Below are 21,386 nucleotides of genomic sequence, written 5' to 3'. Positions count from 1 at the left end.
CCAGCCAGTCATTGACAAGCATTGACTCTCGCACATGCCCACCCTCCAGCCTCCGCATTGCACGAATTTCTCATCGCTTATTGTCATGGGGATTGTGAAATACTGAATGTGTATAATTAATTGCTAGCTCATAAAAACTCTGAGGTTCAGGGGCGGTTCACGGGCACCCGGTGAACCCCCCCCTGGATCCGCCAAACATTATGCGTCTTAGCATTCACACATCACGCACCACATCACATCATGCGCCATAGCACTCACACACCAAGTATATCTGACAACATTCACATCACATCATACAGCATACATTCACATCATTTTGTATAGATACCCACAATATCAGTGCAAGGAACTACCACATTACAGTATATATTGTACAGTCAGCCTAAGAAGTGATGGCAGAGTATCAAGAAGTTTTCGGTCAGCAATAACGCACATACTCATCCTTATACCTTTACAAGGTGAAACCTGTTATATAAAACTAGTACAGAAAACAATAAGTTAATGTCAAAGTACAGGTAAACTTCAAAATTGCAGGCAACAGTTCGTTATTTACGATAATAGGAAATCCTAAACGGAACTAACTGAAATTTCACAACTATCGCTCAAGGACAGTCAGGAATAATTTGCGGAGTTCAAATCTAGTATGGTAACATGCAGTAATTTTTGGTAGTGTAAGCCTGAAAAGAGGAGTGCCTCAATAAACAATTAAAATTAGTCATTTTTATTTATAAAATAATGTCCCTTACAATATTAGGGAATAATTTAAAGTCATTTATTTCCGTAACACGGGCGGCACCTGTTGTTATATCAAATCCCAATATCCAGTTGACACTATTTTAAACTTCACTTCATCCAGTTTTGATTACTCATTATACAAATTAAATTGTCAAAACATTACCAAATATATTTGTGTAGTTTATCGTTCCCCCAATGCTTCTTCGGAACCCAGTGTATTTGATTCCATATCCACTCAGTTGAGTAACCTTGACCTTGCCCTTGGCACCGAAATTACCATTTTGGGTCATTTCAACATACACAATGTTGAATGGTTATTGCATTCTGCCAGGACTGACGACGTTGGTCTAGAATGCGAGCTGTTTGCGGAATCGTTTAATCTCACCCACTTGGTAAAGTAAACAACCAAAATACCTGATAATCCTGACCATAATGCCCATCTCTTGGATTTATTCTTGACAAATAATCCAGATCAGTACAGGATAGAGGTACTGTCACCACTTGGATCCTCTGACCACAATCTCATCAAAGCCTCATTAGTTAATCCTCCCACACCTCCCCATTCTGAACATGTCAGGGTGACCCGATGGCACTTTGATAGGGCAGACTGGGATGGATTTTGAAATTATCTTGCTGATGTTCCATGGCAGTCTTTCTTCTCTAGCGATCCCAATTCTACCCAGTCCCACATTTGCGACTTAATATTAGCTGGTATGGATTTACTCATACCAAGTCAACAGTTCACTAAAAGATCGAACTCTCCAAAATGGTTTGATGGCAACTGTGCCAGAGCAACAGCCCAAAAGTCATCAGCATATAACTCTTACTTAAAATAAAAAACATCTGAATCACTCTCTCAATTTAAAATTGCTAGAAATCATGCAAAAGCTGTATTAAATCTATCTAAATCAAACTTTCTTCAAAAGCAAGCATCAAAACTACTTAACAACCCTAATGACAATAGAATATTCTGGTGAACTCTTAATTCTTTCAATAATAACTTTAACAAGTCATCTTCCATTCCCCCAATAAAATCTTCAGATGGCAACATTACAAATGACCCGCGTGGGAAAGCAGATATCTTTGCCAGTACCTTTGCCAGAAACTCTACCATAGACGATACCAGCCAGAATGTCTCAGTACTGGAACTTGATTCTCCCGAAATTGCCCCACTTAACATACAGACAAGATACGTAAAATCCATTCTAGACAATTTACCTACCAACAAAGCTCCAAGCCCAAATGGAATTCCGCCAGTTGTTTTCAAGAAGTGTTCCCCTGAACTTGCCTCTGTCCTAACTAAATTATTCAGACTATGCATACGTACTTCTTTATTCCCAATTTCATGGAAAGAAGCCAATATCCACCCAGTTCCGAAGAAAGGAAGTTCGTCTGACCCCTCCAATTACAGACCAATAGCTGTCACATCTTCCCTTGGCAAGGTATTTGAAACTGTAATTAATAGGCACATTGTTAAACATCTTGAATCCAACAACTTAATTAGTGATAAACAATATGGTTTTCGCCACGAAAGATCCACCATTGACATACTCAATCTCTTAACTCATACCATCCATCAATCAATTGATCTTTTTGGAGAAATTCATGCAGTAGCTCTTGATATCTCTAAAGCTTTTGACAGAGTATGGCACCGTTCCCTGCTGTCCAAACTCCCTTGCTATGGACCAACGTCTTTCGTTTCTTTGATTTCTTCATATCTTAGTGACAGGAAAATAAGAGTAAAGTAGATGATGTATATTCCAATTTCCACTGAATTAACGCCGGCGTGCCGCAGGGATCAGTTCTGGTGCCAACCCTATTTCTGGTTCATATTAATGATCTCTTATCTGTCACCCACAATCCCATTCACTCATATGCAGATGACTCAACACTACATAGTTCATTCACACTCAGACATCCATTAACAAAGTCTAATATCTCTACCTCTCAACTCAGTACAGCCATCTCCATAAATCAAGATCTATCTACAATCAGTGAATGGGGACAAAACAACCTTGTCTCTTTTAATGCTAGTAAAACTAAATATATACAGTTTACTAATAGACAGATATTGCCAGATTCTTACATTACCTTCAGTGCTACTAATATTCCCATCTCCAAAAGTATTGAAATTCTTGACGTCTCACTTAACAGTGCCCTCAGCTGGACCTCCCATGTCAGATCACTTGCTAAAACCACCTAAAAGAAACTTGGATTTTTGTACAGAGTCCGTAACTTCTGCGCCGATGAGCAGTTAGCTATGATTTATAAGTCATGTGCGCTCTCAGCTTGAATATTGCTCACCCTTGTGGAATGGTTGTGGAGAGGTTGCATCAAGACAACTAGACAAAATTCAGAACAAAGCTGTTAGAATCATTAACAACCCTGCCATTTCATATAAACTACCTCCTCTGCAAGTAAGAAGGAATGTTGCTTCCCTTGCATTATTTTACAGATATTTTTTTGGCAAATGCTCAGACGAAGTTGCGTCCATGGTGCCACCTCTCCATGCCTTCCCTCGTGCTACACGGGCATCTGGTAGCGCTCATGACTGGAATGTCACTCAGCCATATTGCAGAACTTCTGCCTATCAGAATTCTTTCATTCCCCGAACTGCATCTCTCTGGAACTCGCTTCCCCAGAGTTGTTTCGCTCCAAATTTCAACCCACAACTGTTCAAGTCTAACGGTTACAGATAGTTTATGAACAGAGGACACCAGTAATCTGGTGTATGGATTATTTTTTTTTACTCATTCGTTTTTCCTTCCTCCGTTCTGTTATTAAAAAAAAAAAAAAAGTTTCCAATGTCTCCATGTCTGACAACGACAGAAAGCGGGAAGGCGGTGTAAGTCTGTGGGCTATTTTAAATATTTTGATCAACAAGCACAAAGGAGAACTTTTCCTCAAAGACACACAGTTATGACACTGCATTTGGCCAGTTTTCCATTACGAGAAATTTCTTGATGATTTAATATTAGCCAGAGGACTTGTGGTGAATGAAATATAAAAAAAGAACCTCGAAATTTGCCGAAAGTAGAAGCACCTTGGAGAATGACAACTTGTGACATTGCCTAGCATCCTGAGTGCATAAACTATTACCATGAGTAATAAAATGCAAAGGTTCATAAACAGATCATTGATCTCAAAACTTCCAAATCAGAATTTTCAGTTAAGCAGGGCATAGCGGTTTATTTAAAAAAAAAGATATGACGTTAAGATAGAGCAAAGAGTGTGTGCCTTTGCACTGCAAGAGTTTATAAACTCAAGATTTGGTTCTCTAGTGTACTAGAGAAGAGCAAAATCTGTCATTCCTCCTTACAACTGAATATAATTTAGCATCAACTGTGAATAAAGAAGCTAACTATGATCATAAGCGAGGGGAAGACAAGTAATAAAAGGCAGAATGGTCCTGCTGCTACCGCAGGTAGGATATTATTAAGAATAATTTCATTGTGGCAGCCTTGTTGCTTTATCATCACTATAACGTTTGAAAATGGGTAGTGTATTGCAGTCACAAGAATTTTCCTTACTGGGTCTTAGAAACAAGATCATCTGTATTTGAAATCCTGGGAAGCAAATAAATCAGGAACACGGGGTTTTACTGCGCACTGTGTGCGGGGTAATATATTACACATTCGTTCAAATCGGGAAACGTATCTAAGCGTTAACTTCTAATACATCATTGCCTCCACTTATTCATTTTCCATAAATCTTAGCAGGATATAATATATATTTTATTTGATAATACGAGTACGTGATGAAGGCACAAATTTTTTACCTTGTGTTCACTGTTTTCATTGAACAAATGGCAGTGCAGAGTGACTGAAACAATCTGAAAGTCTGCCATCACTTCTTGGGGCGACTGTACCACAGTATCACTATGCTATGAACCACATCATATACCACATGCATGCCCTTTTGCTTAGGTAAAGCCCCTGTCACATACATCGCAGGATGGTGTTACGACGGATCCATGACAGAAAACAGGGCAAAATCATTCGATGGTCGTGAGACTGTCTTACGATGTTTGGGTGTCCTGCAATGAAAAATAGCATCATAGAGGCCTGTCGTGGGGTTATGGTCATGACCAAAATAAAAATTTTGTCATGGGATTTTTTTCGCTAGTGGCCATGTTGTAGCATAATCGTACGACTGTCCTAGGACATGAGTACGATTATCGTACAATTTTAGGGTCTTCCAACGCCCTCAAAATCGTACGATAATTGTTCGCATGTTGTAGGACAGTCTTATGATTATCGCAGGACTATCGTGGGATATAGGATTATCGCAGGATTATCCTCCGATAATCCTGTGAACATCGCAAGACAAAAATATCGTCGTGCAACACTCACCTATCAGTCATGACTTTTGCTCCTTCGTTGCCTTGAACTTTTTTTTTTTTTTTTTTTTTATGTGTCCGACTCTGGGCATAGGCTTCACAGCCTGCAATCAAGGCCCAGCAGTCCTCCTACATACCATACACCTCTACATGTCACCACTTCGGCGCTAACACCCACCGTCCATATTGAATACATGCTAGGGCTGTCTCATACAGGACTGGTGTATTGGTATTAGCGGGGGTATTTTTACGACATGTCGGCGGGTCTTCTGGTAGATCAGTAAAGCCTGATTTAGTGAAATTCAAATCCTTAAACTGTTCCCTGCCCCAGCCGGGATTCGAACCTGGGTCCGTTAGGACTGCAGGCCACCTCTCTACCGATTGAGCCACCGCCCTTGCCAGCTTCGCCATCGTCATCCTGATCATCGTCATCGTCATCACCGTCATCATCTGGGCCATTTGGTTTCTCCTCATCTGGGGCTGGGGCTTCCTGGGCCTCCTGCACAACCAACTCCGGGACTACCTCCTGCTCCTCCTCCTCAGCTGGCCTCTTCCTGCCCTTGCCCCTCCCTTTGCCTTTGCTTTTAGTAACATTTTATCACAGTTTCTCAAATTTTTATAAAACCTGTAGAAACTCTTGTCAAATCTTGGAGAGAAAGGAGAGAGCATGAGCCTGCGGGCGCCTTTTATACCCTGCAACCGTCTTAAGAATAACGTACGATTGCTGTACGATGGTCCTGCAGTGCTTGTACGATGGTTATTTTGTCTTGCGACAATCGCACGACGAAAAAACCATTATACGACAAACGTACGAAAGTCGCAAGACAATCGCAGGATAATCGTACGATTAAAAGTCCCAATTTTTTCCCACGACGGACGCACGACATGATTTTCCTTTGTGACTGCGCCTAAGATTGTAGACTATGATACTTCTAGCATCATAAGAGCCCACCCCACCATCATGGCCCTAGATTTTCGTACAATGAAAAATATCCTGCGACGTATGTGACAAGGGCTTAAGGTATCACACACACACACACACACACACACACACACACACACACACACACACACACACACACACACACACAGCCTGAGTCTAGTGCATCAGAACAGACAGCATTGCAGAAAATGATACCATCCTGCTTCACAGGATTGATAAAATCTCTAAGAGTAAATAACCAGAAACAAATGATGTCATCACTTTGAAGGGATTATTGGGAGACAGTGGCTCTGACAGAAAGAGAGAGAGAGAGAGAGAGAGAGAGAGAGAGAGAGAGAGAGAGAGAGAGAGAGAGAGAATTACCCTGTGCCAGCAGAGCTCCTATAGTCCACAAGGTTGAAGTCCACCAAATTCTCTCTCTGCCCCATTGCCCACCATCATTACCAGCCATCCTGAAACAACACACAATATAGGTACATATTCAGTGTTGTACGGCAGAATGCAACTATGCAACTTTAACTTGAAGTTAAATTTTCATCTCTCCATCTTGAACGTGAGCTATAGCAGTGATCAGCATTTTATATGGTGCTAGTCAGGAAGAAGTGCTTTGGAATGGATGAAGAGCCGAAGTATTACCTTACTTTGATAATGAAGTGCTGGAAATTGGCTTCAATAGGACAAAAATCTCGGTTACTTTAAGAAGAAATAATTATAAATATATAACTCAGATTTTGAAGACATCTTCGACTTGGTTGGTCTTACCTGGTGTCGTGCTGCGGCATATACTGGAATAGTGCCTGCACCACCACTGTAGCCAGTAACACCACCACCGTCATCATCAGAAGTGAACACCACGACTGTAACGTCACGATACATATGCTGTTGTAGATATTTATGGAGACTTTGCAAGACCGTATTTTTGGTGGCATTGTAGACCTCTTATCACCTTCATCTCAGTGATTGATTTTGCATAAAATATTTTAAGTTTTATTGTATGTCATCATTGTCGTTTTAACATATAAATATAACATACAAGAGGATACTGAGATGCAATGTACAAACCAATCGCTTAGGATGAAGTGTTATGAAATCTCCAAAGCCACTTGGAATATGACCTACAAACGGGACCTATGCTAACCGTGAAAGTAATAAACTATTCCCATACATGACGTGCCTCGATACTGACCTTTGTATCCCTAATGGCAGTTTTTGTGAGTAATGTACAAGCCAAACTCAATGTGACCTAATAAATCCATGAAAACAATGTATTTTACTTCTAACCTTAGCATAGTACAGCCATATCCTTTACATTTACCTGTCCCAACCTAGGCATCAGTGGGTCGTATTTTTTTTTTTTTTTTATGTGACCGACTCTGGGCATAGGCTTCACAGCCTGCTTTTCAAGGCCCAGTAGTCCTCCTACGTACCGCACACCTCTACATGTCTTAATCTAGTCATCCATCGGTCCCAGCCTAAGCATCCAGCACTCCCAGCCTTTACATCCATCTCATTGAATCCAAGCTTCTTACGGTCCTGTTCTTACGGTCATAATTATTAATAACATCCAAAGAAACAGTAAACCAGATAGTGTGAGTATGTTTAACTTCTTCGGTACGGAGACGTAATCTGTTACTTGTTCTTAATGTTATCGCAAGATTTTATTCAGAATAAAAGAAGCGGTCATCAAGGCTCAAATCCCCCCACCTTCTCTCTCTCTCTCTCTCTCTGTATATATATATATATATATATATATATATATATATATATATATATATTGTTACGGTCTGGTCTGGATGATTCGGGAATAGCTGTTTCCTGAAACCCTGAGAACGACGCCGAAACTTTGAACCCCAGGAAGTGTATTTTCGTCCCTTTCTTCTCCATCTGCTGCCTCGAAGCTTCATTAATTATCAGCGCACAGAATATTGGCTGAGGCCTCGACTCCATGGAGACGGAATTTGTATGAATCCCCAGTCAGAGTTTACCTAGGCTGGGAAAACCTTAGGCTTGGGAGTTGACTCAGATCTACTGCCGGGGTTAGGTCACTCCACCTGTGTAATCCATCTCCAGCCTGGTGTTTCGGAATCTTTTGTCTACCAATAGAGGTTTGATAGATAAAAGAGAAGTGTGTTGCTGTGGATAACTTGTACTGGTAATGTATAACGGTTGGAGATAATTATTGTAATTGTATTTAAGCATTTGTCTCTTTTTGGTCGGCTGTGGGTGGTAATTTTATTTTATACTGTATTTCATAAGCTCGGAATTATAGTGAACCAGAATTCATATTGCAGTTCCAATTTCTTTATCTTTATTTTTTTTTTCTTTAGCTTTAAGTGAAATCCATGATTGTAATATTTTAGGTTAATATTTTTTTGGCTTTTGTATATTAAGTGGGTTTTGGGTTTTCATAATTCTCATCTTTAAGTATCGTAGATGGCGTAAATTTCTTTTTGTTATTAAAGAAAGTTAAATATTTATATTCTTTCCCCTGAACCTCTTTAAAATTACCTGTTCTAGTGAACGCCAAAATTGAGGTGGTTCATTCTTTTGCTTATGACTCTGGGCCAACGCGATCAGATGGTTATAAGGATGGAAAGTAAAGCTTAGAGTCGTAGCAACATATATATATATACATAGAGAGAGAGAGAGAGAGAGAGAGAGAGAGAGAGAGAGAGAGAGAGAGAGAGAGAGAGAGAGAGAGAGAGAGAGAGAGAGAGAGAGAGAGAGAGAGAGAGAGAGAGAGAGAGAGAGAGAGAGAGAGAGAGAGAGAGAGAGAGAGAGAGAGAGAGAGAGAGAGAGAGAGAGAGAGAGAGAGAGAGAGAGAGAGAGAGAGAGAGAGAGAGAGAGAGAGAGAGAGAGAGTGAGTGAGAGAGATTAGGGTGGTCCTTATTACTAAGGGGGAATATTAATTCTGGAATATTTTCTTTGCCGGCAGCGTATATTGCGAGTTTAGGTGTAAACTGTTGAGACACCAAATTTTAGCAGAAATGGATGATATTTACTGGTGCCGCATCTTATCCAAAGTTTAGGCCTAAAAAGGAAAATTACTGTTGTGATAATAATCTTTTTTGTTATTTGAGAAAAGGGTTTTCTTTACTTCACTGGAGGCTACATTCTAGCAATATCTGTGTTTCTTTTTTCAGGGGTTTGCCTTTTGAGTTATTATTAAGCACTTATTAACTATGAAGTGAAATTGTCAACGCCAGTGATGAATAGCAGGAGCGCAACAAAGATTTGGCTTGTTGGCCAACCAAGTGAAATACTTCGAAGTTGGTTACCTTCTTGTGGCGAAGTGTTAGCGCGACTTCTCTACCTGATGTGAACAGACACAAACACTGAAGGATTCAGCGTGTTTTCTGTCTGAAGAACTGGGGGATTCTGGGAGAGAGCTTGTGTTCTGGTGTCAACATCTTTTTCCATATGAAGTTGTAGTATCACACATTTTACATAATAATTTTTAAAGCTGTTTAGTCATAATTAACAGTGTGTAATGAAGTGTGAATGATGAACAACCAAATATCATTTCGCTGTTAGCTGTGGTATAGGAAGAAGGTGGATGGCAGACCACAAGGGCCACCCTGTTTCAATTATAAAATGAAGGTTAGGAGAAGTGATAAGATATCTGAATTGTGCGTAAGTGTAAAGTCCTGGGGAACCATTTATTATGGTGGTATATGTGAATGTACTTAATACCATTTTATAGAGGTGTATAATGTGTTAGTAGAGTTGTCATTTATCTCTACTTTTTGCATAAGCCCAGAGTATATGTAATGCTCGGCACCTCACTTTTTAGCTGACCTCGGCACCGCGCCCTTGTCCGGCTCGGTGACTGTACAGCGTCAGAGAGGCCGTTTTACAGTTATAAAGGGAGGTGGTGTCGCTCCTACATATCTCTCGGGTCGCAGTTATATTATTCTGTACCCAATAAAGAGAGATTCAATCTTCTCATTTCTGTCACCTTACGCTACCACTTGATAACAGACCAGCTTCCACCTTCTCGTGGCAGAGGACCTTTGGTGGGAAGTGTCGGGCAGTGACGGCGAGTAGCTGACGTGTACCACAGACAGTGTCGTCGATCCAACACGGTGGTCTAGTTATACTATACAGCAGAACACTTAATATGTAGTCAACTGCTACCCATAACGGCTACATTGGTGGCCAGCAGTGCGACGATACATTTTATTGGTGCTAGCGGTGGCACGATATTTAGTGCTAGCCGTATACCGATACATTAAATTGGTGGCAGCGGTGGGATACGATACGTGCTAAAGGGATTTATGCTGTGAACCAGTAACCCTTGCAATCGCTCGTTCCTGAAGGTGAAACAGAAAATCTTACTCTACTATTGTAAGGGGACTAATTACTAGTGAGTTAAGTGGAGCAGATAAACTGGAGTGGTGAATATTAATTCCTCCCATTATTCTGCCAGTGCGAGATTCCTATCTTAAGCACAAACTGGCAGTTATCTCGCCCTGTGGTGTGCGAGATATCTCCATCTTCAAACGCAAACTGGCAAGAATCTCGGTCTCGTGTGCGAGAGGCGAGATAAGGAGAGTTCAAGCCAGTGCGGTGAGGAGTGGATCAACTAGCGAGCGACTTCTAGCAACTACAGTCGAGGGGAGCGGGCGTGGGCTGTGTGTGCGCGTCGTGGCGTCCTGCGAGGCGTGATGCAGAGCGAACCACTCGCTTGCTAACTCCCAGCGGGCTGCCGTGTATGGTTCGAGGAGTCTGGTGGAGTGTGGAACGTGGAATGTGGAACATCATCCTGGACTTTCATATCTAGGTAGAGTCCATGCATTAATCCACACACACACACACACTTGAATCAACACACGTTAGTTAGTTGATGAGTGGAAATAAAGGTTTCTCAGAATTCCCTTGAAATAAATATACTTTCTGTGTATTATATGTGTCCCGTTTTCTGTCACTTACCATAACTATCCTTTTTTTTATGTCAGTTTATCTTCCTGTATATGGGAGGGGAATATTACTGACAAGGTTAGATGGATACAGTGAAGTGGGGACGTAGAATTTAGGGAAATAGAGATAGCCAATCCCACTAGACTCAGAATTTTATGAGTGGGTTGATACATCAAATAAAAGTGCTCAGACATATTAAATGAGTGAAGGACATATTGAGGATCAAGGTGATGAGGATATTTCTGAAGGACAGGATGAGGATTTGAACGTTTTGCATTTGCGTTCTGGTCATACTTATTCAACAGTCCCAGAGCAATCAGTTAGATCCAAAATGGCCACTAGTCTTGCTAGAGGGTAATCCTAGTGAGGAGACTGTGAAAGCTGAGACTACAACAGTACCTTTGGTCACTCAGGATATGCAAAATCCAGTCATTAGTGATAGTACTACAACCACTCACATACCTGTGTATACTTCAGATATTTTTAGTACACCACAAGGTTCTGGACAGAATTTATTTTCTGTTCTTTCTTCAAATGCATGGGGTATAAACACAGATGGTATTAGCATGCAAACCCAGAATCCTAATCAATGGGGCATGAATACTACTAATATTGGCATGCAAACCCAGAATCCTAATCAATGGGGCATGAATACTAATATTGGCATGCAAATCCAGGGTCCTTATCCAAATACCTGGGGCATGACTAACAATATGGGCGTGCAAGGTCAGACTAACCCTTCTCCTTTGTGGCAGATACCTGTACCTAATCTGGCTACTGATATAGTACAGCAGCATCCTAACTGTACTGAAAGTCAGGCTTTGGCGAAGGCAGGCATATGCTATGCAGAAGCTAGCAAAGCCTTGCAAACTTCGGGCTGGAGAGATACAGTTACTAGTTCTCCACAGCAAAGAACCAAGGCTGTTAAGCCAGAGGTGAAAAGATGGTATGTCATACATGGGCATTGTCCTCATGAGACGGACTGTTGCCCCTTTGTCACTGAAAAGAGGAAGAAACTAGGGAACCCAGCTAGTTCGGGGGAAGCTTAGGGCCGCGCGCAAAGTAATTAAAATAGTACAATCCACCGATGCGTGTGTGGCAGCTATTACTAAGGTGGACTTATTATCTATTCCTTGGATCATAGGGAAAGGTCAAGTGTCCCTGATCGTAGATACAGGGTCATGTACAAACATTATTTCTAGTAAAGCGTTGGAAAGACTTAAAGGTGAAATGCCTCTAACAAACTGGACATTATCACCACCTGATGTAATGTTGACAGGTGTGAAAGGGAGTAGAATGAGATTGTAAGCCAGGTGCCGTTGACATTGAGGGCAGATAAACGATCTCCTGTGTTACGTGCTACGTTTTATGTGGTTGAGGATTTTCCTCTGCCAGCTGATGGGCTGTTAGGCTTTGAAACCATGGAGGAGTATGATAGGCCTTAATCCCTCGGCAACACGAACTGGAACTGGCATCCAATCAGGAGCCGTCCAACCAGTTGTGACCCCGACAAGTGAAGCGTCAAGGGAGTCCCCGGATGCACACGAAGCGGAGGGTATGGACTGGAAGAAAGTCGGGGCTAAGTGAGTGGTAATCACCACTTACCCAGTCAAACTGTCTGTAAAATTCCTGTCCGAGTACCTGACGTGTCGATGGGAACTGATGTAGCATGCTTAACTGAGACTGGGAAAACATAAGGCATTGTCGCTGGAATCGACTCTGACTAGCGTTGGCCAAGACCAGAAGACGCCCCTCTTCATCGCAAATATGAGTGGTGGCGCAGTTAAGCTCAGAGATGGTTGTTATATAGGCGACTTGATGTGCTATGGTGCCCCCATAAAGGAAGTCGACGACGTGCCGGTGATCTCTCCTGTAGTTACATCTCGAGCAAGGACTCAGTCGGAACCCGTACGTCTGGCTAAGGAAAAACAGCTGGAGCAATATGTGAAGGTCACGGGTAATGTAGACCATAAAACACGACTCCTAGCCCTCCTTAGAGAATTTTCCGACGTAGTAGCACTTCCAGGAGAAGAGCTGGGTAGGACGGATAGGGTGAAGCATCATATTGGTTTGTGGCCCGGTACAAATCCAGTTTATGTGCCTGCATACCGTCTACTGCACAGCCAAAGGGAAGCAGTGGATGAGGAAGTTGAAAGGACACTTCGTGATGAAGTTATCCAGCCTTCCTCCTCGCCTTGGTGCACCACTCTTTCTAGTGCCTAAGAAGGACGGTGGTGTGAGACCTGTTGTGGATTTTCGGCAAGTGAACAAACAGTACCGGATCGTTACCCGATTCCGCATCTGCGAGATTTACTTCAATCATTAGGTAAGGGAAATACTGTGTTTACTTGTCTGGATCTAGCGTCAGGGTATTGGCAGGTGGAGCTGACCGAAGAGTCGCGTCCCATTACTGCTTTTAGCACTCACCGTGGGCACTTTGAATTTCTCCGGATGCCTTTTGGACTGAGTAATGCTCCTTTAACATTTCAGCGGATGATAAACCAATTGTTTGGCGAGATGTTAGGGCAAGACGTCTTAGCGTATCTAGATGACCTATTTTCCTACACCATAGAACGAGGATCAGATAAGATCGTTCCTAGGCCTCACTGGCTTTTATAGGAGTTTTGTCCACAGGTATGCCATCATAGCATCACCTTTAACAACGCTACTTAAGAAGGACGCTGCATGGAAATGGAGACCCTCGGAAGAGAAAAGCTTCAACGAGCTCAAACAAGCCATGTCAGAAACACCCGTATTAGCGTTTCCTAATTATACTCAACCTTTCTATCTGTGCACGGACGCCTCAGGTCTGGGTCTGGGAGCGGTGTTACAGCAGAAGGATGAGCAAGGAAAGACACATACCATAGCGTATGCTAGTAGGGCATTAAGACCCCCAGAAAAGAACTATTCGACGACACATTTGGAGACATTAGCAGTCGTGTGGGCGTTAGGACATTTCCGGGATATTATCTTTGGCTACCGGATAATTGTTTTAACTGACCATGCACCCATACGCGACTTGTTTAAAGGAAAAAAACTTGCATGGTAAGGTTGCGCGTTGGTTTAGCAAGGTAATGGAGTTTGATCCAGAGGTCAGATATTTATCAGGCCGTCAAAATGTTGTAGCCGACGCATTGAGTAGAAACATTGCTGCTACCATAGCCGAGGATGTTGCTCTTGCTGAGTATTCCTCAGACACGGTAAAAGCGGAACAACGTAATGATGCGATGTGGTCTCAAGTCATCTATGCCTTGGAGTCTGGTGACGAGACTTGTCTACCTGAACTCCCAATACCAATGACTCACTTCCATCTTCAACAGGGTCTTTTATAAGCAACCCCCAGGGAAGGACACTGCATATCAGTTGGTTGTTCCTGCTACCTTACAGCAAGCCGTGCTACAGTTACTTCATGACGTACCTCAAGCGGGTCATCCCGGTCGCGATAGATGCATACGTGAGGCGAGAAAGAAATACTATTGGCCGACCATGAGGAAGGACATAGAAGCCCACGTCAGTCAATGCGTCAAATGCGCGGAAATACGAGGAACGACGGGACTTCAGACTCACATCTTAGAGTATCCTCTACCGGAAAAACCCTGGGATACAGTCTCCATTGATCTCTTAGCGTTGCCGAGAAGTCTTCAAGGTTCAAGTTATGTACTGGTGGCAGTGGACCATTTCTCACGATTCACTGTTTTAGCACCTTTACAGACGAAAACTTCAGAGGAGGTGGCGCACGCTTTGTGACTTCAGTGATTTGTCCATACTCTACACCTAAGGTATTGCTCAGCGATAATGGCAGTGAATTTCGTAACCAGGTGTTACAAGAAATCTGTCGTATGTATGGAGTAAAGCAAGTTTGTAACGCCTTACAGTCCTAAGAGCAATGGCCTGGTGGAGAGAACAAACAGGAAGATACTGGAAGTCTTAGACCAGTAATAACCTCAAATCAGGAGGATAACTGGGAAGACTGGTTACCACGTAGCGGCGACCATCAACTCCTCAGAAAATTCATCAACTGAGAAGTCTCCTCATTATATCCTTTATGGAGAAGAGAAAGTGTTACCCTACGATTTGTTGGCTGGACCTCCTACTCCAGTAGACAACAAAGAAGACTACGCAAAGGTACAGTTGTTGAAATTCCAATTTATACACAGTGAAGTACGGAAAAAAATTAAAAGCCTCAAGAGCGGAGATGATGGCGAAACAACACAAAGGTAGTCAAGAAAAGACGTTACAGGCAGGCCAGAAGGTCATAATCCACAACCCTGAGAGAATTTCCAAGCTCAGACCTAAGTTCCGCGGACCATATACCGTTGTGGAACGAGTACGTGGAAATACTTATAGAATAAAGGATGAAGCTAATGGAACTCAGGAGGCAGTATATGCTGATAGGATCAAACTAGTAAGTCAAGAGCTAGGCCTATTGTCTGATGTGTTGTCCCCTCTGTCTTCGTCGCAGTCTATGTCGTCATCCGTACCTGTCCCTAACCAAGAGTATCGCAGCAAGCTACGATCCCACAACAAGAGTGATTAAGGGAGTATCTACTCTTGCAGAAAAAAAAAAAATGTGGCTGTGGCTCAAACTCCTCGTGCGTTGCTTGGGGTGGACCTATGGAACGACATCGGACATGGACACGACTGCGTTAATGCCAGGAGCACTGAAGAGCCCACTTGGAGAAGTCGTGGTAGTGGAAGATGCAGTATGCGTCTACTATCCAATGGAAGGCTATCTCCAAACGCCAGATATTGTCAAGAAGGTCTCCAAGGGCTTGTCGAATCTCGGACAGCAACTATTGGAAGTGGGAAAGATGTTTAATCGAAACCCACGATTGACAAACTCTGACACTGAAGCTTTGTTGAGCTTCAGACTAGGCATATAGACAGGCTCACCGACAGGCTCACTAACTTGCATGTAGCTTTACCTAACATACACTCTGATCTTTCCAAGCATGTCCATGCACGTACTAAGAGAGGACTTGGATAACTCTTTGGTATGGCATTAGATAAGGATGTAGTGCAATTGGGTAGACAGATGCATGACTTGACTCTGGCCCCTAAAGCCAATAATAGATTAATCATGCATGTGTATAAACAGTTAGATGAGTTCACTAACAAAGCTAACGAGATAATTAGGACTACCAACCATCTAGTAGAGCTTGTGAACAACATCTAAATTAATCTACTAACCCTAGCTAACTTGGTGTTATTCGCTGAGTACTTACATGCTCTCGACGAGTCAACCACTGCTTTGGAGAAGCATGCAGCCAATATGGTGGACGGCTTAATCGATGCAAGTTTGAACAGGGTTAATGCTTTATTACTGCCTACTAATATACTAACAAATGCACTTGATATAGCTATGTGGAAGCATGGACTTATGCCACTCTTTGATCTGAGTCAACTGGAATATTATTACCCATTGTTAGAGGCCCAGTTGACCCATGTAGGCATCCTTAAATTGGTACCTATGAGGAATGCTGTAACATACCAGGCATGGCGGTTCATTTCCTTCCCTTTTGCTACTGCTAATAATACACTTGTTGTTATTGAAGAGGGTCCAGAGGTGCTAGTTGTCTCAGATGACAAGAAATATGTAGCAGAAACGACTGTGGATGAATTTGAGAAGCGTAAGGCCTCATTTCTTGATCTCCATGTATGTCCTGCTTTGCATTTTGTCTTCGTACCATTAAAGGTAGAGGAGCGTAAGAGGGCCTTGTTGAACACAAATACTTCCTCTGCTCTGCAACGTTGCACCTTCCAACCCATTCAATTGAAGTCAGTTTTCCATGTTCATATTCATGCGAAACAGTACTTTTACTTTCTTGAGACAGAGGATGTAACTGTGATTTGTGCCTCACAGAATCAATTCCTTACAGTAAAGAGGTACTATGTTGCACCTGATTTTTGTGAGTTACACAGTAAAGAGATAGCAGTTCTGCCTAGCAAGCATCATCTAGCTTTGACAGTGAACTTCTCATCCCAGTTACGACCCTTTTTACCTTCATTCAATGTTACTTCCTTGAATGTGAACAGGCTGTCTCATGTAGTAAAGGAGCTTACCTTCCTCTCTCACCTGAACAGGACTGATTTAGAGCCTTATGTACTGTCCTATCTTCCTTCATACCTTTCTCCTTCCTATTTTGGTCCTGGCGTTGGTCTTCTACTTATTGTGGTCTTGTCCTGTGTTTGTGTTTTAGGCTACTATTTAAGGCGCCAATTAAGGAACCCACTGAGACCACGTGTCCGTACTCGCAGATTGCAAGTGGATGTTCCTGAATAGTTAGCTACCCGACACTCTGGCTAGGCTACACGGTAGTTAGGACAACAATGTCGACGAGGACGTCTATGGTATGGCCGAGCGATGTTCTGGTGTCAACATCTTTTTCCATATGAAGTTGTAGTATCACACATTTTACATAATAATTTTTAAAGCTGTTTAGTCATAATCAACAGTGTGTAATGAAGTGTGAATGATGAACAACCAAATATCATTTCGCTGTTAGCTGTGGTATAGGAAGAAGGTGGATGGTAGACCACAAGGGCCACCCTGTTTCAATTTTAAAATGAAGGTTAGGAGAAGTGATAAGATATCTGAATTGTGCGTAAGTGTAAAGTCCTGGGGAACCATTTATTATGTTGGTATATGTGAATGTACTTAATACCATTTTATAGAGGTGTATAATGTGTTAGTAGAGTTGTCATTTATCTCTACTTTTTGCATAAGCCCAGAGTATATGTAATGCTCGGCACCTCACTTTTTAGCTGACCTCAGCACCGCGCCCTTGTCCGGCTCGGTGACTGTACAGCGTCAGAGAGGCCGTTTTACAGTTATAAAGGGAGGTGGTGTCGCTCCTACATACCTCTCGGGTCGCAGTTATATTATTCTGTACCCAATAAAGAGAGATTTAATCTGCTCATTTCTGTCACCTTATGCTACCACTTAATAACAGACCAGCTTCCACCTTCTCGTGGCAGAGGACCTTTGGTGGGAAGTGTCGGGCAGTGACGGCGAGTAGCTGACGTGTACTACAGACAGTGTCGTCGATCCAACACGGTGGTCTAGTTATACTATACAGCAGAACACTTAATAAGTAGTCAACTGCTACCCATAACGGCTACATTGGTGGCCAGCAGTGCAACGATACATTTTATTGGTGCTAGCGGTGGCACGATATTTAGTGCTAGCCGTATACCGATACACTTGCATTCCTGAATCAGGGCCACGGAATCATATGCCCAAAATTGAAACTCTCTGTAAGGCATGGTGAAAGTTGGAGAAGAGTAAGGGCCGGAATACAAAAAAAAAAAAAAAAAAAAAAAAAAAAAGGAAAAGAAGAGAAAGAACTTCCAAGAGCAGTTGAAAGATCTCTTTGATACTGTGCTTCTGGGGGTAGTTTTTTTTTTTTTTCAAGAATATTCCCCCAGTATCCATGCTTGCAGTACAAGGCAGCTAAAACGGTTGGCGGAGGGTTAGTGACCCTCCCCGGAAAACAACTAAAAAGACGAACAAGAAGCCTCGGACAAGGACTGACCAAAAGATGACGACCAATGACCGGGCAAAGGACATTGTAATAGCAACATGGGATGTAAGAGGTGCGAATGATGAGGTGAAAGAGAGAGAGAGTGTCCAGGTGCTTGAGGGTGCGAAAGTTGATATATGTGGAATAACTGAAACTAAATGGCGAGGTGAGAATGTGAGAGAATGGGAGTATGGATGGGGTATATGTGCAAGAGTAGGTGAGAATGAGAGGGCCAAAGAAGGAGTGTGTATAGTTGTGAGTAAAAGATGGAAGAAGAACATAAGAGAGTATGGATCAGTTGGGTCACGGATTCTGTGGGTAAGATTGAAAGTTCGAATACAAATGTGGGCGATTGTGTGTGTGTATGCGCCAATGCAATATCGTGCAAGCACAGTGAGAGAAGAGTTCTGGACAAACGAGGAAGTGTGCATGGAAAAGTTTGGAAGGAATGAGAGAGTGTTTTTGATCAGTGATATGAATGGTAAAGTAGGGAATGTGAAGGTGGATGGAATAGTTGGTGAGTGGGGTGTGCCTGCTGAGATAGATGAGAGTGGCAGTGCGTTAGTGAACATTTGTGCTGGGAGGGGGTTGGTGATAGCCAATACCCTCTTCAGGCACAAAATGATCCACAGGGATACATGGCGAGTGATGAGAAGGGTGGGTGGTGAACTGAATGAAAGGAAGGCAATGATTGATTATGTGTGTGTGGATGAAAGGATGCGAAGATATGTAATGGATGCAAGAGATTATAGAAGTTGGGGGAGTGGACTTTCTGACCACTACTTGGTGGTGGACAGAATAAAGATCCAAATAAGATGGAGAAATAGAAGAAGGGAAGGACGGGAAGAAAGAGTAGTTGCAAGGAGAGTGGAAAGGTTACAAGAGGATGAGAAAAAGGCAGAATATAAGAGAGAAGTAGAGGAACGATTGGGCAAATATGAATTGGAGCAGATGGGGGACGTGGAAGGTGTGTGTAAGATATTCACAGAAGAAATATGTGCAGCATGTGATGTGGTGTGTGGGATGAAGAGAAGACGGAGGAGGGTGCAAGGAACAGCGTGGTGGACTGAAGAGGTGAGACAGGCTGTGGCACAAAAGAAGAAAGGATACAATGAATGGATGAGAAATAGGGGCATGGAAGAAGTTGAGAGGCGGAAGAGAGAGTTATATGTAGAGAGAACGAGAGGGGTGAAAAGATTAGTAAGAGAGAGTAAGAAGAGAGTGGATGAGGAATTTGGAAGGAATTTGAGTATAAAGTGGAGGGACTGTAAGAAAATGTCTGGAAAGGGGTGAAGAGAGTAAGACAGGGTGGAAGTGAAGTTAGCAGGGGAGTGAAAGATAAAAATGGTAGATTACTAGTGGAGAAGGGAGAAAAAGTGAGCAGATGGAGAGAACACTTTAAGGAATTGTTGAGCATAGAGGATGGAAGTAATGCGAGTATAAGAGGCTGGGGAATGGCTGGGAGTAGAAGGGAGGTGAGAAGACAGGAAGAAATCAGTAGGATAGAAGTTGTGGAAGCAATGAAGAAAGTTGAATTGGGGAAAGCCCCAGGAATTGATGGAGTGTGTGGTGCAATGCTGAACAATGGATGTGGAAGATGTGCAGCTTGGCCTGGGAGGAAGGTAGAGTCCCGGAGGATTGGAAGTCAGTTATAATTATTCCCTTGTACAAAGGAAAAGAGGAAAAAGAAGTGTGTGGTAATCATAGGGGCATTTCTCTTTTTAGTAAAATAGGAAAAGTGTATGGTAGGATACTTATTGACAGAGTTAGAGAAAGAACAGAGGAATTAGTTGGAGAAGAACAGGGAGGCTTTAGGAAGGGAAGAGGTTGTGTAGATCAGATATTCATTCTTAGATCTTTAGTGGAAAAGTTTCTAGAGAAGGGAAAGAAGTTGTATGCAGCTTTCATGGATTTGGAGAAAGCATATATCAGGGTCGATAGACAAGGATTGTGGAAAGTATTAAGGATATATGGAGTAGATGGGAAGTTGTTGAATGCTGTGAAGAGTATGTATGATGGTGCTAAGGCTGCAGTGAGTGTGGATGGTGAACTGAGTGAATTTTTCTCTTTGAAGGTTGGGTTGTTACAGGGATGTGTCATGTCTCCATGGTTGTTCAATCTGTACATGGATGGGGAAATAAAAGATGTACATGGTAGGGTAGTGGATGTTGGAATGGCCCTGGTGAGAGAGGGCACGGTTTAGAAACTCCCTATACTGTTGTTTGCAGATGATACTATGTTATTGAGTGAAGACGATGGGGAGCTGCAAGGCTTGGTGGATGAGTTGGGAGAGTGTGCAAGAGACGGAATCTAAAGGTGAATGTAGGGAAGAGTAAAGTGATGGTCTTTGAGAGGGGTGAAGTCAGTGAATGTACACCGATGTTGGATGGTGAGGAATTGGAAAATGTGAGTGCGTTTAAGTACTTGGGTAGTGCGATGAGTAAGGATGGAGGTTTGGAGAGTGAAGTGCTTGAAAGGGTACAGCAGGGAAGAAAGGTTGCTGGTTCCTTGAAAGCAGTGATAAGAAACAGGGAAGTGAGCATGGAAGTGAAAAAGTTACTTCATGACAGTATTGTGATACCAACTCTAACGTATGGAAGTGAAGCTTGGACGTTGTTGGAAGGACACAAATCAAGAGTGAGAGCAGTGGAAATGAGTTATTTAAGAGGAGCCTGTGGAGTCACATGGAGAGATAGGCTGACAAATGAGGATATAAAGGAGCGTTGTGGTATTGATGTGGATGTGATAGGAAGCGTTAGGATGAATATCCTGAGGTGGTTTGGCCATGTGGAGAGGATGGAGGGTGAAAGACTGATGAAGAGAGTGTATGTGAGTGAGGTGGAGGGGGGGAGAGGGAGGCGGAGGCCGAGGATGAGATGGAGAGATGGGGTGGAGAGGTATATGAGAGAGGGGGTGTGAGTTGGAA

At 42.6% G+C, this 21,386-nt stretch overlaps 1 protein-coding gene across 1 annotated transcript in view; it reads right to left on the bottom strand.

Annotated features, from left to right (window-relative positions):
• Nucleotides 1–21,386, bottom strand: part of LOC145398041 (glutamate receptor-like) — a 131,174-nt gene that overhangs the window by 35,718 nt on the left and 74,070 nt on the right. The window contains exons 5-6 of the mRNA XM_080271003.1: nucleotides 6,780–6,874; nucleotides 6,381–6,469 (exon numbers count right to left, since the gene is read on the bottom strand). Coding sequence (XP_080127129.1) covers nucleotides 6,381–6,469; nucleotides 6,780–6,874 — 184 coding nt within the window. The remainder of the gene's footprint in view (nucleotides 1–6,380; nucleotides 6,470–6,779; nucleotides 6,875–21,386) is intronic.

The sequence above is a fragment of the Coenobita brevimanus genome, chromosome 44, assembly GCF_032717465.1.
Source record: "Coenobita brevimanus isolate Jiangsu-jjx chromosome 44, ASM3271746v2, whole genome shotgun sequence".
In the NCBI taxonomy this organism is placed as follows: domain Eukaryota; kingdom Metazoa; phylum Arthropoda; class Malacostraca; order Decapoda; family Coenobitidae; genus Coenobita; species Coenobita brevimanus.
Note: the sequence above shows the minus strand (reverse complement) of the source record. Positions and strands in the feature narration are given on the sequence as shown.